Raw genomic sequence first — 21,797 nt, 5'->3', positions numbered from 1 at the left:
CAGAACGCCCTCGCCTTCGGGGGGATGTGTCTGTGAATTCAGGAGCATTCTGATTTCTGGAGACGAGGTTGTCAATAAAACAACACGCCCTCTACTATTTCATGATGTGAATGCCCGAACAACACAATCTTGTCACGAATACAGTCGGAATATTGAGTTAATTGAAGGCAGACAACGCATTAAGAACCTTGATTTTGCAGGAACAGATAGTACCGTGTGGCATGAAACGATAAAAATACACAGTGGTCAGAATAGAGCGACATCATGTCTGTATCCGCCCTTTTTATCCTCGATTTGAAGGGGAAGGTGAGTGAGCTCCACAAAACACCGTACGGTACCGTACTCGGGCACGTACCGGTACGGTACGTGCACATTTTGTATGATAATAATAATGGGTGAATATGAACCGTAGATGTTTCGACTCTGTTTACAAACGATGAAAACTATGCCAATTTTAATATTTCAACTAATTTGTTGTAATATTCTAAAGATTCTTAACCAACAAGAAAATAGCACCTCAATCATGATCATGTCAATACAATTTAGACAATCATGACAATACGAAAATTCCGCCGTGCGGTTTTTCCGAACACCACATGAATTCGCCGCACGACCACTCACACGTATTGCGAGGTTAGTATTAGTATACTAACCTCGCACCACGAACTCTTGGCAGTGGATTTCTAACTAGTGGGTCGCGCGTGCTGGGATCTCACTTCTTGGGTCCACAACGCCCGACATGATTGTAGGGTCCTAAACGCACTTGATTTATCATGCAAAGAAATAGTATTTCCTGTGCCTCAAGTTCTGAAATATGTTTATATTATTATAGGGGGCCTATAGGAAAATATGAAATTAAAAGTGAATAGAAAATTAAAAAAAGTTGCTGGATTTTTCTCTAGAAAAATTGAGAAGGAATCTTTCGTCATCGCCACTCTGCAGAGACACTGACAGTTTCACACACAGAGTGCGCATTTGCCATTGAAATTGCATGCGCGATGAGTGGTGCATATATACCCTATAGATAGCTTTAGGATCCCCTACCAATACTTCAGGACTAGCCAGGAGGCTCGTAGAGAGTAAAAATCTTTCACTAACGTGTGCTTACTCTCCACAGAGCCAAGGGCAAGGATTGCGTCCCATTCATGTGCGTGTACCGCGAAAAAAAATGAAATTTTTGCCTCAAAGATTTCTGCTTTCTAAAAGATCTAGCCCTAAATTATGTAAATGGGATACAACTTCATTTCCGACATTTATACGATATTGATTCCATTTTTTAAACAAAGAATTCATAAAAAAAAAACGAAAAAATATCTTGATAAGACGGGGAAGACTTGCCATGATGTTATTGTTAACGTCGCCATCTTGTTCTCTTTTATCTTTCGCCAAGTTACAAGATGCACATCGAGGACGTGCGTCTTGTAACTTGGCAAAAGACAAAAGAGAACATGCATGACTCGCATGATCTGACTCATTGTTTAAGTTGTCACTACAGGTTTGTTGATCATTTTTTTGAAAAATATATTACCTTATTATTACCAGATCTACAAGAAAACATACAGTTGTTTCTGCAGCCAAGTGTCCAGGTCTATCTATTTGTTTTCCTGTCAATTTATTAGATTATTTATCTTTCAGACTTTCTAAAGTTGTGTCTAACATACATGTAGCAGCTTGAGCATACATGAATGCACCAGTCGATCACGTTCACACAGAAAGGCATATATGTGGAGTGCTCAGTGTTGCTTGTAAAAATACCATACCCAATGTTTGGCTGGAATCCCATTCTTATTGCCCTAAATTGTCGGCAATTACACAATTTTATTCCAGAATCCTTTGGCACTCATCTTTGTATTTACAAGTGTCTAAATTATTTAGCAAACAGACACTTGGGTAGTTATTTCATTGCATTCTGAACAAACTCATATTGAAATTGTGACCACAACTGGCATTTATCTTCCATCATTTCTTTGTAATCATCTAATGCAAGGCTCGACATTAGCGGTGGCCCAGGGCCACCAGAAATTCACCTCGGGCAACCATTATTGATAAAATGTTCAGTTTTGGTGGCCCGAATCGGGCAACCAATAATTTTCAAAGTAGCGCAATTTTTCTCTCGATTTTGCACGCATTTATCAACTTTCTACAGCTCAAATTGCAACCCAGTTCGTCATGCGCCCTTTTTGTTGATCTACACACACACAAAGTTTGCATATTAGGCCTACAGCTATAGCATACAGTAGCTATTATCCAGCCAGCCGCGCCGGCCGGCTGGCGTGAGCTTTGCATGAAGCCACTGCATACAGTTGTGCTCTAGATGGAGCTGCGACAAAAAATGTTGCTGATAAGAAATCTTCCACAGAACTTTGAAAATCTGAGTCAAAGTCACATTTTACACCTATGAAATGACATTCTACAGTCTACATTACGAAAATTTGGTGTACCCTGATTATTTGCAAGCATTAAGAAGAGGAATTATTACCTCTCTTTTGACTACAAAATACCGATTTCCAAATGAATTAATACACATAAAAACACATAGGCAAGTACATCACAGTCCCACGTGTGCATTTGTATGTATGTTGATACTTGGTTTCTTTCGAAGCTGTGTCTTTTCTAGCCAAAAATAAACAGACAGTTTCTTTCTTTCTTGTTTATAAATGACTTCTTAAACCACTCTTGAGAAAGTAAATACTTTGGGAAGGCATTTCATTGATATGAAATGTGAATTTTTCCAACATTTTGGCAAATATAGGAAGGACTTTTCTCACACTTTTTTTCCAGATATAACTTTTGCCGTTTTCCTTCTTCTTTTTTTTTCTTTCATTTTTTTTACAGTGGTTAAACCATTTATACCCCTTCCCATTGAATATGCCTGATTAAAAAATATGTTTCTACTGAAAAAAAAATAATACAAACTAAAGGATATAAAAATAGAAATGTGCCATTCTTAGAAGGTAAGTGAAAATTATTTGCTTGGCTTTTAATTATATTCCAGTCAGAATAGACTGTTGCCACAGCTCTTAAAAAATATTTGTAATGGCTTCTTAATTATCCCCTTTTCCCCATGTTTATATTAATTTTGTTTTATTCATTTTTCTTTCACTTTTTTTTTCTCTCTAAATTTGTTCTTTTCTTTTTTCCCTGTTCTTTGTTTTTTCTTTCTTCATTTTCTTTCTTTTTTTTATTTCACTTATTTCTTTTATTATTTTTGTTTTCTTTTTGTAATATACTTTTTGATAATTATTTCTTATTTGTTTCCCCCTTTTATGCATTGTTCTAATTTTGCAGCATATTTTTCTGTGATTTTCTCCTGCTATAATATGCTGCAAAAGAGAAAACAGAAATAAACTGGATTTGGGGCCTGCATAATCTAGGTTTTAGGATTCAAAGAGGAAGAAATGAAAAAACCATTGTTTTGTACATCTATCTGAATTTGCTATGCACTATTTATTTACTTTACCAATATGAGTGTGTGTCTATACGGAGATAAACAAAAAGTCCACACAACCTGCGAACAATAAAATTCATTTATTCTCTTTCAATCATTTCATTTTTACAACGATAGAAACAATTTATATTTTACCACAAGCCAATTAGCAAAGTAAAATAACAGCAAACATGGTTTACATACAACTTATGATAAAGTGAAAGTATAGTGGTAGTGGCTGCAGAATCAATATTTCAGAAGTTTGTTTTATTAATTCTTAATGTGTTTCTTTATATTTTTCGGGCCACCAAACTTTAATATCGGGCCACCAAAAAAAAAAATTTGATGGTTTTGGTGGCCCGAACGGGCCACCACCAAAAAAAGTTAATGTGGAGCCTTGTCTTATGTTTTGTAGACTGTCTCACCAATGTTAACTAATGTTCTATATGTCTTCCTTGTAGGTCCTCATCTCCAGAAATTACCGAGGTGATGTGGACATGTCTGCCATTGACAAGTTCATGACCCTTATGATGGACAGAGAAGATGAGGAATCGTTATCACCCATCATCATCCACGGGGGAGTCAACTACATGTACATCAAACACAACAACTTATACAGTATCCTTTCAGATTTATGATAGATAGCACATGGTGGCTAGAGAATAGGGACTTTAGGTCATAAGAACAAAATATCGCACTCCTAAAAAAAATTTTGAAAATATTTTAAAAATCCTTCAAAAAGTTGCTGAAATTTCACATTTTACATCTTTATATTCATGACATAGGCATCTATTTTCCATTATTCCTTGAAATTATTTTGATTTAGTTGGAAACTACCGAAAAAATGAAGAATATTCACCTCTTTCCTGACTCTGATTTGATGTTAAACTCGGTAAATATTGTAGTCCCATATGTAGATTTTCATGGTGTTGACCAAATGTAAAACGATCAAACGATCAACGATCGTTTTCAGTTAATGTTTGCAACACCATGGAAGTCTACATGTGGGACTACAATATTTACCGATTGTAACATCAATCAGAGTTAAGAGAGAGCTGAATTTTCTCCATTTTACTGATAGTTTTCAACCTAATCAAAATAATTTCAAGGAATTATGGAAAAATGGATGACAATTTCATGGATTTAAAGATGTAAAATGTGAAATTTTAGCAATTTTTTGTTGTAAACGTATTGACCCAGGCCTAGTTTCACCACAGATTAATAGCTACACAGCTATTGCATTTACAATTTTAAGGAAAATCTACGATTTGTCATACATGTATTGTATTGAATTGATTTGAGCTCCTCAAGGAGAGCAATTCTGAGAAGCTCAATTGAGCTCCTCGAAAAAATAAGGAGAGCGATTTATTGAGCTCCACGAAATCATAAACGTGAAGGACTGCTGCTGGAGAAATTTTGAACCACCCTGTGCTTCTGAGTGCTTTGTTAGATGGCCTTAACCTCTCTCAATCTCAGTTGTTACGATATCCAAGAAGAATGCCAATGTTGCCCTCGTATTCACCATCCTCCACAAAATAGTTGAGGTAAGATTTTCTTTCTTATCCTTTTTAAAAATTAAGTAGTTTTTGCTTAACCCTAAAAGGTCTGGGCTATTTGAGATGTATTGAGGACTGGGGGGGGGGGGCATGATGGCCCCCCTTCTGATCTCAGCCGCCGTTCGCGCGAACGTGCCAAAATTTGGCACGCACATTCTTTACCACATAAACTACAAGCTAGTATAAAAAAATTCTGAAAATAATTATTGTTTATTATTATGAATAAAATATGCAAATTTATTTATGATAAATATTATTTGCATATTTAACACCCTATTTCACTTCAAATTTTCTTCTTTTTTTGCAGATGTCATCTTTGTAATCTAATTCAGAGGTTTCCACACAAAAAAATTGCGAAAGCCAATTTTTTCCTTATGTATTTCTTAGTATTTAGAATTTCTTATGTATTTCTTGTTTTTTCATCTTTTCTTTTTCATTGTTTTTTTCAATGGAAATTATTACAGACCATGTACAACTAAATTAAACCCTAAATTATTTAAGCAGACCAATTAGAACGAAAAATAATCACCATTTTATAAATTTCATCTCCCATAGACTTTGTACACAAAGTATAAAAATGAGCCATTTTCGGAATGACATTGCCTCGTAAAAGTCACGTGACGTCGCGATGGTATACCTGTATGTCGTGATTTTGGTCTCAAAAGTTGCGCAAGACTTCAAAGAAGAAAGTCATAAGATTTTGCGTCGCTGTCTTTTTGCGTTTCGGAAATATCGCGCGAAGCGTCGAGGGGTGGCCATCATGCCCCCCCCCCCCCGTCCTTTTAGGGTTAATGTAGAAATACCACTTGAGCTTCACCTATTTTTTTTCTTCCCTTGTATATTCACTCATAAAACGTTGTGTGTGAATGTTTTTTGTTTGAAAACCTAATCCCTTTATGTATAAGATGAAAATATATATGACAAAAGTGACCTAGAATTTGGTGACTTTGGGTCTTTATCATGTTTCCTGTAATATCCAACTTCACATTTTGTATATATAAAAAGAAGAACAGGGGGGCGTTTCATGAAAGGACTTGTCGGACGTTTTATCCGACAAGTCCCATTTTATCCGACAGTTACCATAGTAACAGTACCTCTCAGCCAATCAACATCAGAAAGAGATGTCATATCTGACAACTTGTCGGATGAAAATGTTGATGAAACACTCCCCAGGTAGCATGTCATAAGGTGGTCCAATTTCGCGAACAGGGTAAAAATGGTCAAAAAATTTATTTTTTTATGTTATAGGTATTACCATTCTTCTAATAATGATGGAGGATTTTATCCTAAAATACCTTAATTTTTTCTTTAAATGACTGATATATATCTAATTAATACATTGACGTCAATGTAAATTTGAATTTTCAAATGCGTTTTTCTCAAATTGGACCTTCTGTTCATAAAAAAGTGTAAAAATTTGATGCTACATTGGATCACCCTAGTATTTTGCAGTTGTATTATTTGAACATCAATGCTTACATCCATAACAAAATATAATGGTAATCTGTTATTGCATGCATGTTAATTACATCTAATTTTAACGATGTTTAATTTTGCAATTTTTTCCCAAAAAAGTGACTCTCACCCTTAGATGCCTTGCAAATTCACTACACCATGAATAGAAAGTTTTTTTGCAATGATACAAGACTTAAAAATAGTATAAATGAAGTTTAAAAATTAAATAATTTGCCATTTTTTGGCTAAAACTCACTAATTAGATAGGTTGCAGATTGGAGCTACATGTAACATGCACATGTAGCTAATTCTTGAATATTTTCAAAGTTTTCAAATTTGAATAAAACTTAGTCGTTCTTTGAATTTAAACTGACTAGAAATATGAGACTGACAGTCAGTACACATGTACAGGTATATGTACATATTATGACATAAAAGAATATATTATGGCATAATAATACATGTTCTAATTGTTATTTAAGTTGATTAACTGAACATAATTTACCTGCATGCCTATATCTTTTTTTATGAATGTACATCATCTTAATAAGTGATGCCCAGAGTCTTCAAATAATTCTAAAGTGAAATTAGACCCAATCTATATTGAAATTAAAGAAATTAGGGGGAAAAAAGTTTTTTGAATGTACATATTTGCCAACTTTTTCCTACTTAATCAAGTATATTAATTAGGCAGATCATTAATAATTTAACTGTATAGGTTCATTGAAATAAACCCCTCAAATAAAGTTTGGAAATCTGTGTTTGGCCATTAATTTCTCCCAACTCCCAATTCTACACAATACATATTTTACATCATTCAAAAGATAATTTAATTCTCTTTAAAATGATACCATGCTTGTTATGATCATGCCATCATGAAAAGAGCAGGATTCAAAAGTGTTGGATAAGGTCTGAATTGAAAAGCTGCAAAACGAGCAGAAATAGTCATTAAGGGTCAATACAGAACATGATTCTTTTGTCTGTGTCAATAGAGATGAAAATCCATTCAAATCAAGCCCCTGCTTCTGTAGTGATGGTTCTGTGAGATAACATGGTTTGAGTCGTGGTTTGAAATACCCATGCATGTTTTTTTTTTATGTGTTTGCTTGTGCAGAGGTGTGTTTGATTCCATGTTAATGTTGAAAACAAAAGAAACCACTGAAAAAAGAACAGTGACTTTCAATATTGTGCCATTTTGCAACTTCTGAAATTTGACCTTGCCCTACATTTCAAGGCACTGCACCACCATGTGAACGATAATCATATCATGTGATGAATTGTAGGGTATCATTTAAAAGAAAATTAAATGATCCATTCATTGGTATTAATCAAACATTGATGTTTACTAAAACCGATGAGGAATTATCGATCAAAGTCAAACGAAACCGCTGAGAAACTCACTCATCACCACAGAAAAAAGAACAGTGACTTTCAATATTGTGTCATTTTGAAACTGTTGAATTTTGACCTTGCCCCATATTTCAAGGCACTGCACCTCCATGTGAACCATAATCATATCATGTAGGGTATCATTTTAAAGAGAATTAGGTGCTCAATTCATTGATATTAATTACACATTGATATTCACTATAATCGAGGAAGGATTATCGATCAAAGTTAGATTTCCAAACTTTTTTTGAGGAGTTTAGTTCCAAAAGTTTGTTTTTGACAATAATTGAACATTATTATGTTTAAGTAATGACATTTATAACAAATGCTTTAAATGAACAAAATTCGTGAGTTAAACATCACATTTTAACATTTTTTCATTTCCCGCATCCACCGGCTCCGCCACCCCTGTGACTTCAACTTAATGTGCTATAGTTTTTGTTGCTGATATTGTATTGATCTAATTTATAGTACATATATTTAGCCTACAGTTATAGCTTCAAAATGAGACCTTTGGCCATTTGGCCATGGGGCTGTGATGTAGCTACAATTTATCCCCAGCACTGCGTGGAAATTTGTTCATACGCCACCCTTTTTTGCATACCCAACTTATGAAATGCGACCTACACTAAGTTGTCTATGTATACTCTTATTACTGGAGATTCTTATTCACATAAATTGAAAACAATCATTTTGAACATGGATCATCTACTCTTCTTATCCAAACTTTTTATCCAAATTTGTCACTATGCTTCGACTGAAACATTGTCCGGTACTTTCATTTTTATTGTGAGTCACCCACTGTATACAATCTTAGAATCATCCATAGAGATTGAAGAGTGAAACAAATCTAATGTGTCTTATCGTTTGTAAACCTTGTCTATAAAACATGTACATGTACATATAAAGGCCTAAAAAATTGTTTGCCTTATTTATTTCTTTCTTTTTGCAGACCCAAAATATACGAATGCAATGTTTTATTCTGAAAAAATACATAAATATCCCTAAGACTACATGAAGAAATCATTCCATGGCAACATGACATTTATTTAGGCCTCAGTATAAATTTGTACATGAAGTAGCCATAAAAAAATTTGCTTTTCTATCTCGTGCAGGTTTTCAACGAATATTTCAAAGAGATGGAAGAGGAGAGTATCAGAGATAACTTTGTCATCATCTACGAGTTACTGGATGAACTTATTGATTTTGGCTACCCTCAGACGACAGACAGTAAAATACTCCAAGAGTAAGTCCTGGGCCCCGTAACACAAAACTTTGCGATTAATCACAAATTTGACAGAATAGCTCTTATTGGTTCCTAGTCAGTCTACCGAGCAAAATGCCCATGCAACAAAGATCTGGATAGGCCATTTCATTTACGATTAATCACTAACCTTCGTGTTACAGGGCGCTGGTTTCAAATGCACATCAGTATTGCATACATGTTTGCAACTGTTACAGGCTAACCTGTTACTATCCCTTTTGGGGTATTAATAAGCAAAGGGCAAAATAAACAAGAATTTTACGAGTATGAAAAGAATGTCCGTAGTGGTGTAATAATACAATTTCTTTTTAATGTAATTTTTGCCTGTATGGTATCTTGCTTCCCCCCCCCCCCCCATTTAAATATCCTTGTGCCACCCTTTTCTATGTACATGGAGGAGTCCAACATACTTCCATCGCCCCCCCCCCCCCCACCATAGCAGGATCCAGGGCAGGAGGAGGGTGATTGAAGGTGTAGGCACACTTCACAAAATTTAATGGTGCACCCCATAGATGCTTTTATTGTGCATACCATAAAATAGACGATGACCCTATATCAGACCAGAAAAATTTGCACCCTGTTAGTCCGACTTTGGATCCATGCCTCCCCCCCATCAAAATAAATACCCTTGCACTTTACCTATGTATGTAGAAAAAAAACACATATCACCCTCCCCCCATCAAAATACCCTTGTACTGCTATTTATACTGTATGTACAAGTAGTATTCAAAACACATCATTGCCATTGTTGTTTGTCCTAACCACCTCATTGATTCTAACTCTCATATGAAATTTGAATTATTTTGACAGATATATCACTCAGGAAGGTCAGAAACTAGAAATAGCCCCCAAACCGCCCCCAGCAATCACCAATGCCGTCTCATGGAGGAGTGATAACATCAAATACCGCAAGAATGAAGTCTTTTTAGATGTCATTGAATCTGTCAATTTACTGGTAAGCTTCTATACCTTTCTTCATGAATATTGCTTTAATATGAAAAATGATGTAAAGACAAAAGAATGTAATTTCTTTTTAATAGTGCTACTGGCCTGTATTCTGAAGTCGGGTTTAAATTAAACCCTGGTTTAAAGTTGTTTAACTATGGAGAGCCAATTGGGGCACAAATCCCTAACAGTACACATCCAATTTATTAACTCAAATGAAACTCAAATTATCTGGGGGTGATAACCGAAGTATATCGAGGTATTTTTCGTCAATATGAAATCAAAATAATAAACATAAGAAATATACAATATGAAAAGAATTTTTGAATTTTTGACTCCCCATAATTTTAGCACAGAGTTAGACCATGGTCAAAGTTAAACCTGTCTTCAGAATACTGGCCACCATGTTTTTATTGAAAGGATGGTGAAATCAACAGAATTTCTCATCTTTAGCAATAGTAGAACATGAGTTCAAATTGTAAAAATAAACAAATGCTGATGGAACGTGTTGTTCATTTGAGAAGGAAAGCTTATGAAGCATGTGTTCAGGTTTGGTAAATCTTAAAAAAGATTCATTTTCAATTCATCGTCAGATGAAATGAGTATGTCATAAAGCATGTGTCGTGTGAACATGAAATCTAAAGTAATGGCCACCATATTTTTGTAAAATTAGAATGTTAGATGATTGTCCATCATAATTCACATTTATTAAACCATTTAAAGACAGGCTTTCAGATGAAAGAATCATTTGATGATGAGTCTGGGCAAAGTGTCCTAACCTGTACATGTTTCCTCTGACAAGGCCTAGATTGTCTAATATAGTAGGCCTATATATACAATGATTCTTTTTTGTGGTTAGATGTTTTTATTCATTCTTCAAAAATAAAGAGATCTGTTTATTTTTGCATTTTGTATAAAGTATACAAGTACAAGGTTTCTTTGATAGAAAGTCTAGAAATCACTTTTTTTTTTTCTTGTTTTTTCATCTTTTGTTTTTCATTGTTTTTTTCAATGGAAATTGTTACAGACCATGTACAACTAAATTAAACCCTAAATTATTCAAGCAGACTAATTAGAACAAAAAATAATCACCATTTTATAAATTTCATCTCCCAAGTTTTGATATAGACTTGTCAATCTTCATTAAATCAATTTTGCAATAGTTGTTTTTTTCTTTCCTTATCTTTTCAGGTGAATGTTAATGGTAATGTGCTGAGAAGCGAAATCATAGGATCTATCAAGATGAGAGTGTTTTTATCAGGAATGCCAGAACTCAGACTTGGACTCAACGATAAAGTGCTCTTTGAAAACACTGGCAGTAAGTACACAAGAGGGCCACAAATCAATGTTGTACATGTACTCAGTAATGTCAACAGGGGTATCTTTATGCCCTCTTCGCCATTTGATTGTTCGCCAGGGTAAACAGTCAAATAGTTTGAACAAATTAGGATTCCTGGATTATCAGAAATCACAAAAAAGTTTCCCTATTTACATAACCTACCAGAGGACATGTTAAATGAGCAAGCTGACTCGGTCGACTGTCCGAGTACAGCACCCATGACATGCGTCAATACAGCTGAATGATGCACAGAGCAGCCGTCATTGTCATGTCTTGAAAGAGTTACAATGTTTGGAATTCTTTAAATTGTAGCATAAATTTCATTTTTTTGTCTTGCACTTTGTTGTCCAATATCAAAGATGTACTTTTGATAATCGAATGTCTCAAATCTGTAATCAACATCTGGCGGACATTTGATTGGTGCGAAAAGTCGTATTCGGTTTCCAATTGTTGGTAAACTGATCAAATGCTTTGATTGTTTGAGTTTTAATGCCAGGCCTAGTAGTTATCATCAGGGACTATTTTGAGTGGTAGAAATTTCATCGCCTGACATCTTGTCACAGGGGTTGGGTGCGGGTACAAAAACTTGTCAGTTTCAAGGTTTCAATGTTAAGGCTGAAGCCACAAAGGTGGTTTTGAATAAAAAACATATCAGATACAGCTTAGCGACACCTCCTCCCCCCAAAAGAAGAACGCAAGAAAAACATATTAATTTGAGTTGTTAAAATTCAGGCTTATCATTTTTATTGTTAGCCTGCTTATCAGAGCAATAATTTGTTTTTCTTTATTATTAGGTAACTTTTTATGTTTGAGAATAAGTTGATTTTGTATAAAAATATTAATTTGTCATAATCATTTGCTTGTTTTTATTGCCATAGCTTTTTTACCCCATTTCTGTTGATGACATTTTTGTTTTATGTCATTGTTTTTAAAATCACAGTCGTTTAAACCATTTTGGTGTTTTTCTGTTCATTTATTGCATGGTTCCTCATGTACGTTGAGTTGTAAGGTTTTGTGAATACATGTAAACTTTTTTTGTTTTTCACCTCTTCATCTTTCTTATTTCCATTCACTTGCACAAGTAACAAATGGGCGTGCTTTGCGTCCAAAATCTGTTTGTATTAATTTCATAATATGAAAGAAAGAGCATTGAACATATAGGGATGTGTATGCAAAGGTTCAGCCCCTGTAGACTTTTTAGGGGGAGGAGGGCGGGTGGGGGGGCATTGTTTGGATTATTTCAGGGGTGTATCTAGAACTTCTGGTCTAATCTATTTATTATTCATAAAGATGAGACAACTGAACGTCAAAAAAATGAAGCAATCATTAGCAATCATTGAGACTATCATTAGTAATAAGACAATTGGGTAAGATGTATTCAACAGCATAGAATGTTGATTATGTTGTATGTTTTTCTAGCTGTATCTTTGTGGTTAATGATCTCTTATGACTACAGCTCTCTGTCTTTGTTTGTCTCCCATCCTCTCCTCTTTGTTCTGTCTCCTCTTACTCTCAACGTCCGTTTGTACGTTCGTTCATTCTTCTCACGCCTTTGACCAATCCTCCAATTCTCTTGACCACAAGGAGGAAAGAGCAAGTCAGTCGAGCTGGAAGACGTCAAATTCCACCAGTGCGTGCGTCTCTCTCGGTTTGAGAACGACCGTACCATCTCTTTCATACCGCCCGATGGGGAGTTTGAACTCATGTCGTACAGACTCAATACCCATGTGAGTCCTGTGGATTTTTGATTGATGGTGGTGATGATGATGATAAGAGTTGGTGTGATGATTAGCATGGATTATGATGATAGTGGTGATGATTATGGTGACAGTGGGTGATGGTGATAATTATGATGGTGGTGGGAATGATGATGATGATAGTGATGATGATGATGATGGTGATGATGATGTTGATATTGATGGTGGTGAAGATGATGATAGTGATGATGATGATGAAGATGGTGGTGGTGATGATGATGATGATGTTGATGATGGTTGTGGTGATGATGATTATCAAGGAATGGTGACAAAGATGATGTTTATGATGATAATGATTAAAGATCACGTATAATGTTGATGCCAGTAACAATGACAATGCCCATATCTGGGGACTGTTTCGTAGAGAGATAAAACTATTGTAACTCTGCCATTATTGTAAATGCAGTGGAAACCTTGATTTTCATTGGCTGCTTAGCACCGTTACCATGGTAGTTGACATAATGGCATACTTACCATAGTCACTCTTTATGAAACGCCCCCTGAACCATATCTGAAACCAATCACCCTCCTTGACTTCAGGTTAAACCGCTCATCTGGATCGAGTCTGTTATTGAGCGTCATTCTCATTCCCGAGTGGAGTACATGATCAAAGCAAAGAGCCAGTTCAAACGAAGATCAACAGCAAACAATGTAGACGTTATCATTCCCGTTCCAAGCGACGCAGACTCGCCCAAGTTCAAGACGACCGTAGGCTTTGCCAAGTACGTGCCTGAGAAGAATGCGGTGGTATGGCATATCAAGTCTTTCCCAGTAAGTATATCGCTTGCAAATATCGATTGTATACCTCAATGGCATTCCATAATTGATTATATCAAGTGCGGTGTTGAAATCTAGTGTTGGTGCTTTGACAACACCAACACTGGCCACAACACCTTCCTTGAAACCAGGCTCGACCTCGGAAATATGACGAATTTCCAGCAGTTCATGTTGAGTGCTGTATGTTGTCTGCTGAACCCAGCATTACAGTTAGTCCCGGGGGGGGGGGGCACTTACATTGACGAGTGGATACCATGTGCGACCAAAAAAACATGTAGAAAGGATGTCTTTTTCAAGATTGGGCACGTTACGTACGTAACGTAATAAGGGTGTCAAAAACACTAAAATAATGAAAACAGGGTATCTATTTTCGCTAGGATAGCTACGTGTTTAGGGTCAAATTTGCGAGGGTGTAAAAAAATTAAGACTAAAATGTTTTATAAAGGATGTACTGTTTGCCCCAAGAGTCAACACTAGACGTGTTTAGAGTACGATTTGCGCGAGATGTGGAGGTGGTACCCAATGATGTAGGTACCGACGTCCGTGACATAACAATTGTACTTGTTTAGTGGGTCAATTCAGGGAATACTTGCCAAGAGTATCGCTTTGTTTCCAATACTTGTTAACGGTAGGGTTTCACACGCCAATACTTGTAAAGGGGTGCATTTTCAGAATATTGAAAATATGTGTTTAGGTGCTTTTCGAGACCCCATGGTCGCGCATGGTATCCACTCGTCAATGAAAGTGGCCCCTCCGGGCAGCTGGTGTTGAAAATCTCTGTATAATTTCCCCATTCACCATCACCAACCTAACACCAACACTACAAGTGATATCATGTTCTCTTCCCCATGACAGGGAGGCAAGGAATTTCTGATGCGAGCTCACTTCAATCTGCCTAGCGTAGCAGCAGAAGAGGCCGAGGGGAGACCTCCTATCAGTGTCAAGTTTGAGATCCCTTACTTCACAACATCAGGCATTCAGGTAAGCTGTCTCAGATTATATACACCCTTTGATATTTAGCCATATTCAGGACAAGAACTTGTGTATTATCATTGGGGTTGATTACGTACATGTATGCTATGAAAGATAAATGTATTAAAATGTTATGGATGGATCACTTCCAACCAGTCAAGTTTGAGATCCCTTACTTCACAACATCAGGCATTCAGGTAGGCTATCTTAGATATACATCCTTTTATATCCAGTAATATTCAGGGCGAGGACCTCTTGTGTTATTAATGGGGTGGAGTTTAATTCTGTGCTTTAAGGCGTAGAGACCTAGATAAGTTCAAGACATCTCTAAAAAAGTATTTATTTAACATGTAATGATCTCAGTGCCCAACATTCTTCAACTTCTTCCCAATTTCATTTTTTAGTTTGTACTTGATTCTATTGTTTCACATAAGTGGATAGGGATATGTTATGCGCTATAAAAGAACTGACTATAGTATACTGGTAAGTTATATTGCATTTCTGTCAGACAAAAACACTAAATTTGCCAGAATACGTGGAAGGGATGTCACACAATTTTGCACACATCTTTTTATGCATGCAAACATGATACAACTTTCATTTGCCATTACCACTACTGTTTTATCAATTCAAAGTCATATTTTGGATATGTCCTATAGCATCTCTTATACAAGGGAATCTTAAATCTTTTTTTGTTGTTGTCACTTTCTTTCTATTTTTCAGGTTCGATATTTGAAAATTATTGAGAAGAGTGGCTATCAAGCCTTACCTTGGGTTAGATACATCACTCAGAATGGAGATTACCAAGTCAGAGTGCAGTAACTGTCCAATCAAAACACTCCTCTCATCCACTCATCCTTTCGTGGAGTCATTACCAGCCTATAAGAGCAGGCGTTATGTTTTCCAGATTATGGATCAACAGGTTTGTTACACTGATACGAAGGAGTCTTTTTGCCACCTTGTACGAACTGCATCCTCGAGTCAATGACCCTTTCATTTCTTCATACATTATAGAGCATCAATGCAGGTATATCTGCATGAAATAAAAACATACAATCCACCCAATATACATTTGGCATTGTGCATAGTCAGATTCACAGAAATTGTTCGACTCTTGCTCCACTTCAATGTGCATTGTATTCCGTGTGCAATCTCAGTTGATGAATTATAATTTTAAGGTCTTCTGTATTCTGTTGGAAATCAACTGGACATAATCTTCATCTGTGCTTTCAGTCGATGATTACACATAGTGTCTCAGATTTCCTCAGAGTTTTCTGCCATAGGTACAAAATACCCTTCCCCTTTAAAGGGGTATTCTAGGCTGAAAATGTTATGATTTGAAGAGATAAAGTAAAATCACACAAACAAAACACTGAAACTTTCATCAAAATAGATTAAGGGATAATAGAGCTATAACATATCAAAGTCATGCATTATTTTGGTGAAACAGTTCTATGCATGTCTTCATGAATATGCAATGAGCAAGCTGGTGATGCCATGTCCCCCCTTATTTTTTTGTATTTTATTATTTGAAATGAAATTTGTTTGAATTTTTTCCTCTAAGAATGGAAACAATTGGACTGACTACCGATTTTAATTTTTGTTACAAGGGGAACATATCATAGACACATGTATGAAAATATGAATTGATTATGATTTTGTGTAATAACATACGAAAGATATAAAGAGGGGACTGTTTGGGCATCCTCAGTCAACCTATTGCATATGCATGATGGCATGTCGTCTGTTTTCTCAAAATATTGCTTAACTTTAAAATCAAATAACCTTGCTATTTGTTTTCAGATTTTGATGAAATCTTCAGTGTTCTGCCAAGTGAATTTTTCTCTATTTAGATACAATCATTATCAGTCTGGAACACCTTTTAAACAGTTAATCAATATAAAGCAAGGAAATGTGGCTTGAGGATTAGGAATGGTAAAGTGATATGGTCTTTAAATTTTCTCATGAATCATTTCGAGGATGTAAATTTGCAATTATAGAAATAATATAATATGAACATGTGGGTCCGTATTTCTGAAGTCTGGTTAAATTAGTATTAGGCCTTGGTCTAAATCTATACTTAGATTATGGGATGCCAAAAATATTAAAAAGCTCTGGTAACTTTGTACTTTTGTTATTTTCACTGTGTTACTTCTATATGCTTCAATGGTGAAGTAAACTATTTTAGTTATTCACAGATTGTTATGAAAGATTTGAGCACCGAATGTATTGATGAATTTGATCGCAACAGTTTGAAATTTATGTTGTATTTGGCTGTCCATACTTCAATCACATTAGGACTCCGAAACAAAGCATAACGATTGATCTTACGCTTGATTTTTATGATTGATTGTACATTGTAGCCAATGCAATCAATTGTGAAATTTTGTTCTACGATCATTGCTAAGCTTTGTGTTACTGGCTCCAAAACAGAGTTTAAGATTTAACAGTTCAAAATTAGGTCCATGGCATACATCGTGTAACATTTACACCTTAGCAGACGTTCTATCCTTTCCGTGCTGTGTGCAGGAATTCATAGTGGCTTTTTGATCCCCTTATTTTTTGTCCATGCTTAAATTTTGGGATTAGAAATGAAGAAAAAAAAACACAAGGTGGGGTAAGATGCTTAGATTATTGTTAAGGTTCCTTGTGTTGAATACTGAATGCGATCCTATTATGAGCACTTCAATCTTTAAAAAAAATTACATTTCTATCATTCTTTCCAATATTAGTCAACTTGGTATTAAAAGCAGTGACCAAAAATTAAGGAATCACAAAGAAAAAATTACTCTTTTCGATCTCTTTGCGTGATTATGCACTGTAAAATATTCACGCTTAACTATGTCTCAGAACACGACGTCGTTATCTAGGGATTCTAGGGCTTGGGAACTTCAATTTTGTTTTACATAAAAATGTAGCAAGTTGATGTTGGAGCCAGAGATCTATCGTTTTAAATAATTTGAACCTAAAGTACTCGATATCAGTCTAGGTTCTGTTTTCAATCTTGGTCTAGAATTACAAATGCATAGTCTTAAATACATGTTTCTTTGTTCCTGTCTTGTAAAGGCTATTTGGGGGTCTTTGTGTGGTTTCGTGTTGGAAATTAAGTCATCCCTGTTTTAAAATCGAAGCCGATACTTCGTTTGTACATGTGATGTGTATATGAAAGTCACTCTTAATGTTCACTTATTGTTTTTCTACACCGGTGGATATGATTATGATATAACACTACGGGGATCAATTTATTAGGGAAACTATCTATGCTGGTCTCCATTCTGATGATTGATTTTAATGATGCCAAATAAAGTATTGAAAATGACATTTCTACAATGAAAATATTATAATGATAATGTAGGACTTTATAAGTACATTGTGAATGTTTCATTGAATTCATTCCACCCTAATTGAAACTAAACTTTCCTTTGAACTTGATTATTTATTACATGTGGTATGGCTTTAAGCATATTGATTGAAACTTGCTTTTAGACAACAAGTACTATCATGATGATGTTCTCCATGCACAATGTAGTTTCCGCTTTTCCAGCACAGCCTTGAGTATCTCAATTATATTATAGCGGCTTTTAAACTATCATGCAGTACAATTCTTTAAGAAATCAGAAGTGTTTTATTTCAATGTATTTAACTTTTTGTCTCTCCTTTAAATATTCTCTTGCATTTCTCTGTGATTATCTACAATGTACCTATCAAATATACCCTCAATAATTGATAGAAAATAATAATGATAATAATAATAATGGCATGTTTCCCCCGGGTAGCCACTTCAGTTCCGAAAACTGTTCTCCCAGCGAGCCCTATCATAAATAATAATACTTCAAAATAATTCAAAATCCTAAATGACCAATAGATATTCAATGTTACATTTAGATGTGGCTATAATCTGCAGTTGTAATCTTGATTGCAAGGGAATTTTTCTTTTCTTCATTAATTCCTGGGCCCTGTGGCTTTAACCATTTATGGTGCAGTCAGTTGTAGCTTTAACCCTGGCAAATAACTACATGTACATTAAGAAAACCCTGATACAATTGATTCTATATATTGATTGTATCTCTTCATTCCTCGTATGTGATGGGGCCATGGATTGTGAAACAGTTCTTGATGAAATAAAGAGTAGAATTCAGGGCAATAATTTATTACGCACTGCCTCGCTGTCTGTATAGTCATCAAATAAATGTTCATTGTGATGTCGTAGAAAATGTTTATGTTGGCAAATTCAGATTGCTTGTTTTATCCATGATGCTACTCACAGATTGGAGACTTGTTGATGATGCTACCACACACATTTTGCATAGACCCCAGCCTAACGGATTAATTGATAATTCTTGTAGAATACATCCATAATTATTCTATTTTTATTACTTAATAAACAAAAAATATGTATGAAAAATACCCATGGATTGGTTTAGCACAACAGCATTCCCCATGCACTGTCTGAAGATGATCAACAAATGTGTAGTACATGTTGTTTCTCATATTTTTCATCAAGAATTTTCTTTTTGTTTATACCCTATTCCTAAATTTCTTGTATTCGTTTTCTAAATAATATATATTTCAATTACTTAACCATCATTCAATTTGTAATAGAAAATGAGTGATGGAAAATTATATGTATTTAATTTTACTTTCATACACGACTAGTTTGTTTGAAATAATCCAATATGTGAAAATTTATTTTGTCAAAATTTTCCAGTAGAATCTGTCTTTGTTCGCAATCTCTCTATTAATGAGAATGGTGAATTTTGACAATGATGTCAAACATGAGATTATGTAGATAAAATCAAATAAATGTACTATTAAAGAAATGTCATTGTTTTGTCAAATGATTGCTTTTGATGCTTTAGTGGTGTCCACCGTTCATATACAGTACGAGTAAAAAAAATTAAACTCTTCGAAAATCGCCAATTCAATTGTTTGAGAATTCCTTGAGTACATGTAGTTCTACATTTCATTAGAAAATCTCTTTTAAATTAAATTATTGGAATGAAATTGAATACTAAAATGTGTTTATTGAAATAAACGATTATCATGTTAACTTATGAGAAAGAAATGCAATTAATTTTACCATATTGACTGCAACTATTAGAGGATTATGAATTCATGGACATCTGGATTCATTCATTGCCTTTGGCACAAATCAAATTGTATATCACAACAAATACTAACTCCTAATCATCTAAGCGTAAACATATACCACATAAAAATGGTATCAAATTATTCTGGAGAAGATATTCCTTCAGGATATGTGATAGTTGCAAGTTTGGCCATGTTTTGTCATTGACTTAATGATTCTTGAAGTGTTAAGTTTTTTCAGACTCCCACTGTATTATCAGTTTTCCAAGTTTGCTTTATTTTTTCTCATCTGCTCTCTTGCTTTCCTCTTTGTCTTGCCCCCTTCATACCTCTTTCTCCCCCCCCCCCTTGCTGTCGGTAAATTGCCAATTCGTCCACTGCCAACTCATCCACTCACCACATGGTCTGCCTTCATTTAGTCTAATGCCATTCTGTCCATCATCACTTCGTCTAATCACCATTTTGTCTATTACCATTTTGTCTAATAACCAGTTGGTCTAATACCCATTTTCTTTTCATTCATTTTGCACACTTATACTTTAGTTTAATTAGACCAAATGGTATATGGACGAAATGGCTATTGGACCAACTGGTTATTAGATGGAATGGCATTAGACTAAATGAAAGTAGACCATGTGGTGAGTAGATGAACTGATGATAGACCAAATGGTAGTAGACGAGTTGGAAATTGGATGAATTGGCATTAGACTAACTGGAAATAAACCTTGCTGTCTGCCAGTCCACCCCTTCCTTCTCGCTCTAATGATTTCTCTGTATAACTTTTCACATCTCTCTCTCTCTCTGTCTTTCTCTATCCTTGAATGGGAAGTCCATCCCTAAAATAAAATTATTTTGAGAAAAGAGAACTATATCAAACAAGTATTAATACCAACAATTTTCTTCAAACTTTGGGGCCCGTTTCGTTATAACAAATTTGCAGTAACAGTCTAAAGCTACTGAAATCATTCCATTTGATTGGCTCATTTTGAATTTGTTACAGAAATTCTGTATTGTTTTGTTGAATCTTTATGAACCGGAACCCTGGTGTAAAATAATAAGAGACCTGATATTTCAAAGTTTTGCTTATTTTAACCAAAACTTTATGTGCATGGCATGCATATGAGCAAGCCAATATCATCACACACTATTTATTTTGTATTATATCATATGGAATATTTTGTTTTCCAGGCTATATTGTGACAAAGTTTGGATTCCTCCCTGAAAAATTCGAATTGCCATTGTTTGTAACCCATTGTGATTCAATCGAGAGGGTCCTTATCAAATCTGCATAAATTTAAATATACAATCTACGGTATATACTGAAATATAAAAGAAAAAGCGAAACTAATAATATTTTCACGTTCGATTTTCATTTTTAATCAAAATAAAGTCAGCTGTGGTTACAATCTCTTTGGCAACGGGTTTCCCCTCTTCCCCACTGAACTCTCTCCTTCACTTTATACCTTTCTCTAGCACCCCCATTTCTTTTCTTTCATAGGTCCCTCTCTCCATCAGTTTCTTTCCAATCATGTTTCCCATCTCTTCGTCTTCAATACCCTACATCTATCCATCTCCACTCATATTTCTCATTCTTTCATTGATCCTGTCTCGCCCCCGGGGGGACCACTTACATGGACGAGTGGATACCATGCGCGACCAAAAAAACACGTAAAAGGATGTCTTTTTCAAGATAGGGCACGTTACGTACGTAACGTAATAATGGGTGTCAAAAACACTAAAATAATGAAAAAAGGGTATCTATTTCGCTAGGAAAGCTACGTGTTTAGGGTCAGATTTGCGCAAGTATAAAAAATTAAGACTAAAATGT

The 21,797-nt window shown here is 35.1% G+C and overlaps 1 protein-coding gene across 2 annotated transcripts; it reads left to right on the top strand.

Annotated features, from left to right (window-relative positions):
- Nucleotides 1-59: 59 nt before the first annotated feature.
- Nucleotides 60-19,701, top strand: LOC129270922 (AP-1 complex subunit mu-1). 2 transcript variants are annotated; one of them, XM_054908259.2, is made up of 10 exons: nt 60-306; nt 3,889-4,045; nt 4,904-4,971; nt 8,943-9,073; nt 9,902-10,046; nt 11,228-11,354; nt 12,960-13,102; nt 13,673-13,903; nt 14,765-14,890; nt 15,605-19,701. In XM_054908259.2, exons 1-10 carry the CDS (start codon nt 265-267, stop codon nt 15,701-15,703), a joined length of 1,269 nt encoding a protein of 422 aa, XP_054764234.1. In that variant the 5' UTR covers nt 60-264; the 3' UTR covers nt 15,704-19,701. The 2 variants fall into 2 exon arrangements, with proteins under 2 accessions (XP_054764234.1, XP_054764235.1); XM_054908260.2 differs by having other exon boundaries at nt 82-306; nt 12,963-13,102.
- The last annotated feature ends 2,096 nt before the right edge of the window (nt 19,702-21,797 follow it).

The sequence above is a fragment of the Lytechinus pictus genome, chromosome 11 (genome assembly GCF_037042905.1).
Source record: "Lytechinus pictus isolate F3 Inbred chromosome 11, Lp3.0, whole genome shotgun sequence".
In the NCBI taxonomy this organism is placed as follows: domain Eukaryota; kingdom Metazoa; phylum Echinodermata; class Echinoidea; order Temnopleuroida; family Toxopneustidae; genus Lytechinus; species Lytechinus pictus.
This window is presented reverse-complemented; position numbering and strand designations above follow the sequence as displayed.